The 12866-nt window shown below is 43.2% G+C and overlaps 1 protein-coding gene across 1 annotated transcript; it reads left to right on the forward strand.

Annotated features, from left to right (window-relative positions):
* The first annotated feature begins 26 nt into the window (after positions 1–26).
* On the forward strand, positions 27–6190 carry CUNH1orf50 (chromosome unknown C1orf50 homolog). The gene is made up of 5 exons (XM_090269249.1): positions 27–158; positions 277–392; positions 4470–4556; positions 5063–5194; positions 5523–6190. The coding sequence occupies exons 1-5, from the start codon at positions 83–85 to the stop codon at positions 5706–5708; spliced, it is 597 nt and encodes a 198-aa protein (XP_090125375.1). The 5' UTR covers positions 27–82; the 3' UTR covers positions 5709–6190.
* Positions 6191–12866: the final 6676 nt, after the last annotated feature.

Raw genomic sequence — 12866 nt, forward strand, 5'->3', positions numbered from 1 at the left:
GCCAGGGAACACGGAAGCTCCGCCCATGAACCTTTGTGCGCTTGCTCTTCCGCCGAGAGTGGTGGGGAGTTAAGGTGCTGTCATGGAGGCCGCTGCAACACCTCGGCAGACTGAGGGAGTCCCTGAAAACCAAGTTCAGTCAGTGGCAGATCGGGGAGGTACGCGGGGCGGGAGCAAGGGGGCGGAAGAGGCCCTCACGGGGCAGCTAGTCTGCCGGGCTCCGCGGGAGGCTGAGGGAGGGCCCTCACGGCCTATGTTCCTGGGTGTGTGTCGCAGGAGCCCTGGTGGAGCTCACCCCGACCCCCGGCGGCCTGGCCCTAGTGAGCCCCTACCATACTCACCGGGCCGGGGACCCCTTAGACCTCGTGGCGCTCGCAGAGCAAGTGCAGAAGGTGAGGAGGCGCGACTCGGGAAGTAAATAACCATGTTCCTTCACGTTTGGCTCTGCATCTTATGACTCGGATCTCACAGCGACTTAGCGTGAGGTAGCATTTGTTCTTGTCTCCATTTTACACACGGGAAAAACTGTCATTGCGAGTCAATGGCCTGACGCGAACTCTGATCTGAGACCAAAGGCTCCTTCAGCTGCAACTTGAGTGTCCATAATCTCCTTTTGTGGGAAGGTTTGCACAGCAATGTTAATATTCGTTTTTTCGTTTGGGCCTTAGGACAGCCCTAGGAGGTAGGCAGTACAAAAGTTACGTATTCTTACCTGATACGTGAAGATAAGTTAACGGGGGAGTTTCAAGATCACTTTCGCAGATTCTGCAGGGTTGCCTAGTCCACTTAAAACTGCTTCCCATAAGATCTTTATCTGTGACCTGACAGCTTTTGGATAAGCCTAGTGCTTAGACACTGATTGCTAAAAGAAGTGAAGTAAGAAGGAAATGTGAACTAACAGAAAAAGCACTGGAATTTGGACACATGAGCTTTAATCCTACTTTTGATATTAACTTGCACTGTGACTTGAGGCAAATTACTTTTCTCTGGACCTCAACTTATTTATAAAATGTAGAGGTTGAACTAGGAGAGCTCCTAGATCTAAAACTCAAATAAATTCCATCTAATCTCGTCCTAAGACCTTCAGCTGTAGATCCCTCTTCATTCCGCACCAGGCCCTGCTGCTTCAAAGCTTATGATATCCACTCATCCTTGTATACACTATCACATTTGCCTTTGGTCATATTCAAAGGTCTTTTCTTTTTTTTTTTTTGCTCGAAAATATTTAGTAATTAGTGTGCTTAAATTCCGTCACATATATGTCTCTTTACTTCAGTTTTTTTTTAATTAAAAAATATTCAAATGTTTAGGAAAGCTCTTTTAATTCACATCTTGGGCTTTCTATTTTCTAGAGAGGTGGGGAGCAAAGGAACGCTTTTAGAGATTAGAAGAAGGTCGTGTATGTGTTTTATCTGATCACTCTTTTTGGGAGGGAGGCTTCCAGGGCCAAATTTTAGGCAAATATTTTCGTGAGTTACTGAGTAACCATCATGTTTATTATAATGGCCTCCAACAAAGAAAGAAGAAACAGCTTTTGTAGTGAAATATAGAGGATACATTATTATGCTGCCTTCATTTCCCCCATATCATCAGCCTTTGAGAAGCTGGAGAAAAAACGCTTTAGGGACAAGTTGAAGCAACTGTATTTACTGCCTGTGTCCTCAAATGCACCGTCCAGCAGGACTGACCTCTGACATGTTTTTAGGGAATAATGTGTGTTCAGAAAGGTCTAAAGTTTGTAATCAGATTGACGTGGGTTCAAATCTTATTAGCTGTGAAACCTTGGACAGGTTGCTTCACCTTTTTTTTTTTTAGACATTTTATTTATTTACTTTTAGAAAGAGAGGAAGGAAGGGAGGAAGAGAAACATCAATGTGTGGTTCCCTCTCGCACACCTCCCAACGGGAGACCTGGCTCAAAACCTAGGCACTGCCCTTACTGGGACCTAAAACAGTGACCCTTTGGTTTTCAGGCTGGTGCTTGGTCCACTGAGCCACACCAGCCAGGGCTGCCTCACTGTTCTGAGGTGAAAGTAAGAAAGTGAAGTTACCATCTCCAACTTCATAAGGTATTATGAGAATTAAATCATAATATATGTAAAGGGCCTCAGAATGATTGGGGCCAGAATTTGTGCTTAGTAATTATAGGTATTCTTGTTTCTGTTTTAATTAGGCTCTTACATGTACAAGGAACAGATTTGCTGCCACCACCTTAAGAAAAAGGAACTACTTTAGTTCTAGAAACCACTTACTCTGCCATTGGCCATAAGGTGCCTCATTGTCCTTAGAACAAAATGCAGATTTTTTGCTGTGGCCATGATCTGGTCCCTGCCCTCTTTTTTATAGCCCCCCACCACCACCACCACCACCACTAACTACCCTACAGCTGCACTAGCTTCAAAAATGCCTGGCAGCTGCCCTGACTGGTGTGGCTCAGTGGGTTGGGCATTGTCCTGCAAACCGGAAAGTCGCTCGTTTGATTCCTGGTCAGGGCACATGCCTGGGTTGCAGACCAGGGCATTTCTCTCCTTCTCTTTCTCCCTCCCTCACCCTCTCTCTAAAAATAAATAAATAAAAACTTAAAAAATAAATGCCTGGAACCTTCTCCAGTTTTTGGCATGGGTCTCTTTCATTCAGACCCAAATCAATGTCACATCCTCAGTGTGGGGTCTTTTGTCTGTAGAAGGTTATATCCTACCACATCTAAATGACAGTATTATTAATTTTAATGCCTCTACACATGCATTCCAATTTCTTCAGGCCTCTCCACTTCCTGTTATTAAACCAGTTTACTTCATTAATTTGTTTTCTTTAATCTGCTTCTACCACATAATTATGGCTGTTTCCTTCTTAATAGTGCATCATTGTTCCAAGTACATATAATACTGTTTTTCATTATCTTTCTTTTTGGTGTCTGTATTACTCCCTAGGGAGTATAATATATAATACAATATGGTAGCCACTAGCTACATAATGGCTATTGAACTTTTGGAATGTATGGTCAGTGCAACTGAGAAACTGAATTTTTAATTTGATGTAATTTTAATTAACCTAAAATTTAAAACCTGATAATTATTGGAAACTTTTAAGTATATTTGAAACAATTTGAGTATGTGAATGGACTCAGCTGTAAATTTTATGAAGTTTAAATATAAATCAAATATTTCCAATGAAAATTTAGCATCCAAATTGATAGATGCTGTGAATATAAAATATACACTTAATATGGAATGTAATATATCTCATTAACAATTTTTTAAAAATTTAATTATATGTTGAAATGATAATGCTTTTGATATATTGGGTTACATAAAATATATTATTAGAATTAAGTTTAGTTATTTTTACTTTTAATATAGCTACAAGAGAATTAAGAATTACACATGCAACTTGCTTTATATTCTAAAGGACAGTTGCATTAGATTGTAATCTTGACAAAGGTCAGGACCTCTCCCTCATGTTTGCCAATGCATCCAGTGCCGAGCATGGTGTCTGACACACAGTAATTGCTAAATATATATTTGTGGAACAGATCAATGATTGACTCAACTTAATTGCTTCTGTTCACTCATAACACTGACTTATAACTGACTTTTACCTTAATCTCCCTCAACTAACCAGCAAATTCTCTTAATATTTTTTAATTCAAGTTTAACCTAATTTTTTTCCCCTTAACTTAACTGTATACCACTGGAAGTTAATTAACTCTTCTTAAAAGTAAGCCAAAAGTTTTTGACAGATTTCTCATGCCTGAATGATAACCTTCCCAATACCTCAGTTGGTCACACCATCTTTCCTAACTTTCAACTTTATTTATTTTAGACAATTTCCTTTGCCTTCGGTTGCGTAGCACATGACAGGCAGTCTTATGTACATTATAACTTTGTTTCAGATCTACACCATAGTGAAATCTTTTAAAGTACATTTTAAGTAACAATCAGGAATGTAAATATAAGTTCGACTGAAGTGAAGCTAGATTCCTATATAGCAGGTGATAAGAGCTATATCACAAGTGTCTGGATTTTCCCTGTAAAACATCCTTGATTTCAGAAGTGTTTAAACCTGAGAAAATAAATGGGAGGCCCGAGCAAGAGGGAAAATGTATTAGGTGGTGGAGAGGGCATATTCAGTATATTTGGTAGCAAGACAGAAGAGGGTATGTTGTTGAACTGAAGAATTTCAGTGTGACTAGAACATGGAGTGAAAAGGGTAGAAAGCGACGGAAAGTAGAAAAGAAGGAGCACTTAATCCTGTGGTGTGCGGTCACGTCAGGGTTCGCTTCTCATGAGCAGTGCTATTTGAGCTAGACTTTGAGATGAACAGGGGTTCATGGGGGAATGGTGAGGATGGGAAGAATACTTTAGGCACAAGCAAAGATGTTGACATAACTCTTCACATTGGGATCTAAGTAAAAACATCAAGAAGTTTGATCCTTTTTCTACCCACAGTCCAGTTTTCTCTCACCTTTAGGCTGATGAATTTGTCCGGGCAAATGCCACCAATAAGCTGACAGTGATAGCCGAGCAAATCCAACATTTGCAAGAACAAGCCAGGAAGGTAAGTCATGGCTTTTAGGGAGGCCTTCATTTTCTTCATTTAGTTCATAGGATTGACTGAACTTGCTTATAATCATTGTAGCTTGTCTTCAGTATCTCCTGGAAATGTAGAGGTATTGTGTAAAATAGAATGTTAAGTATAAGCAAGTTTTTTTCACTAGGAGAAAGTTCAGTGAGGTAAAGCATTTTGAGGGGAAAATATATTTTCAGTTATAAAAGTAATATACTTACTACAGCAAAGTAGGAAACTTAAAAACCACTCAAAGCCAGTAATGCTTAACATTTTAAAATATAATTGTTCTAAAGGAATTTTTTACAACATAGTGAAGTTATAGTCTAATTTTTGTCTCTTCAGAATCATTTGGATGCCAGCAGTGATTTATTGCTATGTTGGAGGAAGCAAGATTATAAACATTGGACAGTTTCTAGATTTTAATTGAGGTGATCAATGTATATGAGTGCCTGTTACCTTTAATACCTAATTTGTTGCCTCTCTGTGGTTCTTAGGTATTGGAAGATGCTCGCAGAGATGCTGACTTGCACCATGTAGCTTGTAATATAGTGAAAAAACCTGGCAACATTTACTACCTTTATAAACGGGAGAGTGGTCAGCAGTATTTTTCTATTATTTCTCCAAAGGTAAAAACACTTATTTTTGCACAAAAATCAGCTCTAGTCTTGAGAAATTCTTGGCGTGTGTGTGAAAATGTAGGCATAGGGTTGGTAAATCGTTTCCTAGAAAATGGGAGGTGATGTGAGCCTACATATGACTCTGAAAAATATACATGTGCTTATTTATTTAACAGCCATTATCTCTGTTATGGAAGGAATCTTATGTGTAATGTAATGCTTTCCAGCATGATTCTGATTGGTCTGAAGTGAAAAGCCAAAAAAGAAATTTGTGGCATAATTAGGAAATGTCTTTACATCTTATTCTAATCAGGACTGACTCCTTTGCCTTCTCTAGGAATGGGGAACAAGTTGTCCACATGACTTCCTTGGTGCCTACAAGCTACAGCATGACTTGTCCTGGACTCCATATGAGGACATTGAGAAGCAAGATGCTAAAATCAGCATAGTGGACAAGTTGCTAAGCCAGCCAGTGGCCCTGCCTCCAAGTCCTGACCCCAACTTCCAGGGACTGACTCATTGAGAATGGACTCTGATATACAGCTTTCATGGCAAGGACCTGTCACCTTCTTATTGCTCCTGTGCTTTGACAGGAGGTGGCATGAGAATTGAGAGTGTGTAGGTGAATCATGAACTTCTTGTAGGGAGACCCTGTGTGATTGTAATGTTGTCATTATGAGTTTCAGTTGGGATGGTAGTGAATCACATCAGTCTTTTCTGGGATCTTCTCTGGGTCACAGATGTCCAACCAGTGTACTCTTGTTCTCTTCTGTCTCCCTCTGTTCTCCTCATAAGTCAGAGCACTGGAGAGAGAAGAGTTTCTTCTTCCTGTGAAAAGGGTGGCAAGGATTTCCAGAGGCGACTGTTTTTAATTTTTTTGTAATTAGCCTTTAAGATTGGGTTTAGGCTACATAACATTTGGTACAACTTCAGTTTCAAATATATCTGGGAACAAGAATGTTGGGTAGTGGAGGATGATAAATAACTTGGCTTGGCTGTACTAGAGACTGTGTGATTCTGGTATTTCTGTGCCATTGGTGAGGTTTGGCTTCCCCCTCTGCTCTTTCTGCCTAGCTAGAGTGACTGAAGAATCTGAACAAGCAGCAATGGCCAGGTTGTGGAGGGTTAACATCTAAACTCACAGAGTTTTACACTTAAAAGAGATCTTGGATGCTGCCACTAACCATTATATGAATCCACTCTATAGCTTCACTGAGGTGGAGATTCAGAGTTCAGCCCCCTGCAGCAGGACAAATCCATTTGAATGACAACTTTAAAATATTGTGGAAAGAGAATAGGGCAGTGGATGAGAAACAAGAAAAATACCAACCTGCTGATTAAGAGTTAACTCAGATGAAAACTCATTTTGACCTGAATTATTCCAGAACTTAACAGGCTTTTTGGCTGAGTTACTCTAGTTCTGAACTTGACACTTGTGGGACTCTACCTCACTTCCTGTTTGCTCAGTGGAATTAAATACATAGCATATCCAGCATGGTACTACTTCCTTCAGTGCCATATAATCTATTACAACATGCTGTAAAAGGGGAGATGTGTACTTGAAACCACAGTTGCCCATGTTCCCTTCTGGGGATGGATGTTCCTTGTGCTGATCTGCTTGGTAAAACCCTAACCCCACCCTGTCATTTATGGCCTTTCCTTATACGATGCACTCCTTGTGAGCATATGGGGATAGAATCTAGAACCTGACAGGGTCACCCTGGTGATAACTTGGCCACTTCAGTTCACAAGGGCATCTCTATGGAGTCAGGTGCAAAAGCCTCTGACTGGGATGCTGTGGGAGACAACACACACACACACACACAGAGTATAGTAGTTGATTCTGACTGCAGAAAGATTCCTAGGTTTTTGGAAGATTCTGACCTGGTAGTGATAGATTTTTAATGGGTTTTTTATTAATTATATATTGCTATATAAATTACTGCAAACTTAGTGGCTTAAGACAACACACATTTATTCATACTTTCCATGGGTCAGAGATTCAGGCACACTTAACAGGTTCTCTGCTTCAAGGTTTCTCACAAGGATGAAATCAAATTATTGGCTGGGTCAGGGCTCAGTTCTCATCTGGAGGCTCAACTGGGGAAGGATCTGCTTCCAAGCTCACATAAGTTGTTGGTAGGATTTCAGTTCCTCAAGGGTTGGACTGAGGTTGTTGACTTTATTTACTAATACACTATTAGCCAGAGGATGCCCTTAGTTCCTTGCCATGTGGGTCTCCCCAGCATGGCAACTTTCTTTTCTCCCTTCTCCAATTTGTTCTGCAAAGGTCAGGTTGATCTTACCTACGGCCACACAACTCATAAGCATTGAGCACCCCTCTCCTTCCCAAGATAGCCTTTATTAAGGAATCAGAGCTTGGAAGAAAGGAGCTCCTAAGTGCCTGGAGCAATTATACTTTTGGAGTGTCCAGCAGCATTTGATTCAGTTCACTCCATACTAAAAGGGTTTTTTTCTTCATTTTGATTTGGAAGCACTATCTACATTTCTCCTACTTCACCAATTGCACCTTTTCAGTCTCGACACATTTTGAACTACTTTCGGCCAAACCCTTGGCCTTCTTTACTTTCTCTCTACTAGGTGATCTAATCCATTCCCTTGGCTTTAAATACCACCACATGCTGCTGACTCACATGCACGTCCAGCCCTGATCTTTCCTCAAGTTTCATGCAGACATTTATGCAAAAGCATTACTTGACATCAGTACAAACTTATACCCAAAACAAGTCTTGAGTTTTACCCAAAAACCTGTCTCATCACCAGTTTTCTCTATATATTTCCATCAGCATCTATCTCTCACTATTGTCAAGGCCAAAAACCCAAGTCATCCCTGATTTCTTTTGTTTTTCCCACACCAATCAGCATGTCATCTTAGCTCTGTCTTTAAAATACATCCCAAACCTGACTGCTTCATACTACCTCTACCACTGCTCCCTTAGTCCATGACGCCAACATTTCTGGCCTGGGCTAATGCAGTGGCCTCCTAACTTGGCTCCCTGCCTCTATTCTCACCCTCCTTTATTCTGTCTCCACAGAGATTATCAGCAGCATCTTTTAAAATTATAAAGGAGGTCACAGCACTTCTATATAAAAACAACCCAATAATTTCTCATTACACTTAGAATAAAATCCAAACTTCTTGCCAAGGTAATATGTGACTTACTACTCTCACTACTTACCATGTTCCCACTGACCTTCCTGTTCTGACACTGGGATACCCCCAAGATCTTTGCATGGTTTGCGTCTTCTCATCATTTAGGTCTTACTGAAATACTACTTCCCTGATGACCCTATCAGAAATACAAATTCTCAGGGGAAGGACATAAAATGGAGTAAAAATAGCCTCTTCAACAAATGGTGTTGGGAGAACTGGATGGGGACATGCAAAAAAAATGAAACTAGATCACCAACTTACACCACACACCAGAATAAGCTCAAGATGGATAAAGACTTAAACATAAGCTGTGCCACCATGAAAGTCATAGTGGAAAACATAGGGAGTAAAATCTCAGATATCCCATACAGCAATTTTTTTGCCAGTATACCACCTAGGGCAAGGGAAATGAAAGAGTAAACAAATGGGACTATATCAAACTAAAAAGTTTCTGCTCAGCAGAAGAAAACAAGCAAAATGAAAAGGGAACCAACTGTATGGGAAAACATATTTGCCAATGATACCTTGGACAAGGGTTAGATCTCCAAAATATATAAAGAACTTATATGACTCAACACCAAGAAGACAAACAATCCAATTAAAAAATGGGCAAAGGACCTGAACAGACACTTCTCCAAGGAGGACATACAGAGAGCCCATAGGCATATGAAAGAATGCTCAACATCACTAGCCATCAGAGAGATGCAAATTAAAACCACAATGAGATACCACTTTACACCAGTCAGAATGGCCATCATTAACAAATCAACAAACAAGTGTTGGCAAGGATGTGGAAAAAAGGGAACTCTGGTGCACTGTTGGTGGGAATGCAGACTGGTGCAGCCACTATGGAAAACTGTGGAATTTCCTCAAAAATCTAAAAATGGAACTGCATTTTGAGCCAGTGACTCCTCTGCTAGGATTATATCCGAAGAATCCTGAAACACCAGTTCAGAAGAATCTATACACTCCTATGTTCATAGCAGCGCTATTTACAATAGCCAAAAGCTAAAAACAGCCTAAGTGCCCATCAGTGGATGAGTGGGTCAAAAAACTGGTACATTTACACAATGGAGTACTATGCAGCAGAAAGAAGGAACTCCTACTTTTTGTGACAACATGGATGGAACTGGAGAGTATTATGCTTATGAAATAAGCCAGGCAGCAAAAGAGAAATGCCATATGATCTCACCGATAAGAGGAACCTAATGACCAAAACAAACAAAGGAGCAAAATAGAACCAGAGGCATGGAAACAAGGGACAGACCGACAGTGACCAGATGGAAAGGGGCAGGGAGAGAAGGGGGGTAAAAGGGGACGGGTCTAGTCAAGGAACTACTATAAATGACCCATGGACATGGACAACAGGGTGGGGATTGACTGGGAGAGGGGGGAGGTGGATGGGGCAAGGGAGAACAGTGGGGGGGGGACGACAACTAATAGAACAGCAGTTTAAAAAATGAAAAACAAAATTCTCATGTCAAAACCACTCTGACTCTGCTTTGTTTTCCATAGCCCTTATCACAACCAGACATTATTGGTTACCTTTCCCAATAGGACAGAAATGGTATCTGTCTTGTTTACTGCTCTGTCTCTGGCAGCTAAAATAGTGCCTAACACATAATAAATACTCTGATAATAACTGGAGGAGTGGGTGAGCATTTGGAGCTCTTCACTTATATCCTGCAAAGGATCTCAGTCCATGTAGTTAGTAGAAATACACTGTGAGTTACATGTGTGGTTTTAAGTTTTTTTACTAGCTACATTAAAAAATAAAAAGAAACAGGTGAAATTAACTTTAATAATACACTTTATCTAACAGTATATGCAAAATGTTAATATTTCAACAAATAACACTAAAAAAATTATTTCATATTCTCCTAGTCTGGCTACTTCCCATTCCCTTCAGTTGCTGACCAACAATACGGCATTGCTCCAGTCCATGGCCTCCTCTCAGGCAGTATTACTGAGCCTTCCTCCACACTGGCTGCCAGAATATTCTTTCTAAAACAAACTTGACCATGTCACTTTCCTATTTAAAACTTACTGTTTTTCAGGAAGAGTGTAAATTACTCAGCTTGTTATTCATCTGACAAATTTTGGGGTGAGGAGGACTTATTATATGCCTAAACCTTCTTGTGGGCATATAGTGAGCAGCACAGAGCCCACCCGGAGCTTAATTCTAGGGGCCCTTCACAGTCTGGACCCCAGCCTCCATCCCTTTACAGCCTTATCTTCCCACCTCCCGTCCAGCCCCCTCCCATTCACCATGCACCCCGGTATCTCCACCTGCCAAGCCTTTCCACACTGAAGTGAGAGAGGCTAGTCCCCGCCTGTCAGATCTTTCCAATCCCACCACGGCCACCTCAAGACTTAGGGCTTCCCTGCAAATTGTGGCCCCTCTTTCGCCAGTTTAAGGCCGGCGGCTGCCCCTCCCCTGCCTTTCGGGGATTGTGAGCTAAGAGCTGGGGTAGGAGGCTTGGGACCGGTGCCACTGCCCCTCGCTTGGGCTGGCCCCCCTCCCCCGCACAGGAGGGAGGGAAGGAGTGCCGGTCCCCACTCCAGCTAGGAATGTCCTGTTCCCAGGTGAGCTAGTGTGTCAACGCATGTCTCTCCCACGAGTGCTGTCAGGGGCCAGGAACCCCCGGGGAAGGAGTTGTTCCTAAGTGCGGGCACCCAGCCCCGCTCCCCAGACCCCACTCCATCTCCTGCATCTTTTCGAATATGGTGGGTTGTGCTCAGGGGAAGCCTGGACTGATCTCGGAACAGCGGTGTCTCCAGTTCGAGGGACCAGCTCGAGAGGCCGGCTCTCTGTTCTCTGTTGTCCGGGGCTGTTGGCCTCAAGGGCAGAGGAGTGGGCTGGGGGCGGGAGAGGAGGGTGGGGAGGAGGGAGGGCCTCTAACTATAGTGACTGCCCTGTGTCCCAAGCCTGCTGGACCTCTCCACCTGGAGCCACTCACTCCAGTGCTGCTGGGGGCCGGGCGGGGGTGGGTGGGTGTTGTTTCCGGGCGAGGAACGGGCTCTCCCGCCGGGCCGTTCATGTCCTTTCCTGAGCAAGGTCCGGGTAGGACTCAAGTTGCCCCTTGCCTTCCTCAGACAGTCCCAGCGTCCTGCCAGTTCTGCTCGCTGACATCTCCTCACCCGGCTCATGGTTGGTTTTCTTTTCTGCAGTTCCTCCCTTTCAGACCACCCTCCATTCGCAACCCCTATCTGACCAAGACACTGCCTTTACTAACATAAACATCACTGCCTACCTGAAGGATGCAATTCAAGAGCACACAGGGCGCATCACGACTGTGGCCTCCCTGCCGACTTGCGTCCAGTCTCCCCTCCCTCTCCCTGGGATCCAACCTCCTCTTGTGCTTTCACACTTGCAGTTCCCTTTGCCAACGAGGTCCCTCCTTTGTTCATCCTTAGAGGCCCTCCACAAATATCACATCAGTGAAACCTCCCCCCAAACTTAGTCTCTTCCTCTTTGCACCTGCAGCAGCTGATATCCCCTTGTCCAAACCTAATTCTTGCCACACTGCCTTCACTGTTCCTACACATGCCTGACTCCCCTACCAGACTCTGAGCTCCTGAGAGTGCAATCTGGATTTTGTTCTCTCTGTCCCCAGAACACACAGGCCTGACACAGAGCAGACATCTGCAAAAAAAAAAAAAAAAAATATATATATATATATATATATATATTTTTTTTTAATGAGTACATGGAAGGTCGTAAGCATTGGGTCGATGTTGCATATGGTGAAGGGGCTGGGTTGTTGAGAGTTCATTTGAGAAGGCTTCTTGGAGGACAAACTGCCCAGGCTTTGATGCAGGGGAGAGACGCGATTTGGTGCAGTGAGAGGATCTCAGGGAAGCACCAGAGTGACGTATTCTGTTAATTTAACAATCATTGAACAGTTTCTATGTCACGCCTCAGGGTGGGCACAGGGGATCTTGTTTCTCACTCAAGTGGCCTCCCCTGCAGTAGAGGAGGAAGACGATAGGCATTGCCAATATGGAGTGCCAAGTGTCACATGGTGCACACAAAAAGAGATGTGGCAGTAGACGAAGGAGCACCTCACAGGTTCGAGGGGGTTGTCAGGCTTCCCAAAGAGGACCACCATCCAACCCAAGGCCAGAGGGAGGGCCAGAGAAGGGATCAAGGGGCAGTAGAGAGAGGAGGCAGAGTTGAGCAGGGCGTCACTATGGAAGGCTTAAATCCCAAATACAGGAGTTGGGTTTTATCCTGAGGGCATTGAGCGGGCACTGGTGGCTTCCAAGAAGATAGGGAGTGACATGATCTGGTTCTACCGGCCACTGCTGTGCAGTGCCTCATTTATGACCCCCTCCTGTGAGGAACCTCTAAGCCCCTGGACATGCTGGTCCCCTCTCCTACGCTGCCTTAGCACCCTGGTCACTTCGGTTCAGGGTTGAATTCTCCTGCTAGACTGAGTTCCTTGAGAGATGAGACCAGGTCTTAATCTTCTCTGGGTCCCAGGCACCAGGCACCAAATCTTG

Source organism: Furipterus horrens, unplaced genomic scaffold (genome assembly GCF_987537825.1).
Source record: "Furipterus horrens unplaced genomic scaffold, mFurHor1.1.pri manual_scaffold_3, whole genome shotgun sequence".
Lineage (NCBI taxonomy): Eukaryota > Metazoa > Chordata > Mammalia > Chiroptera > Furipteridae > Furipterus > Furipterus horrens.

Excerpts from the sequence above, each read along its gene's own strand:
- CUNH1orf50 (XM_090269249.1), top strand. The coding sequence starts at position 83 with ATGGAGGCCGCTGCAACACCTCGGCAGACTGAGGGAGTCCCTGAAAAC. Across the intron at positions 393-4,469 it reads TCGCAGAGCAAGTGCAGAAG|GCTGATGAATTTGTCCGGGC; the intron begins GTGAGGAGGCGC and ends TCTCACCTTTAG. Across the intron at positions 4,557-5,062 it reads TGCAAGAACAAGCCAGGAAG|GTATTGGAAGATGCTCGCAG; the intron begins GTAAGTCATGGC and ends TGTGGTTCTTAG.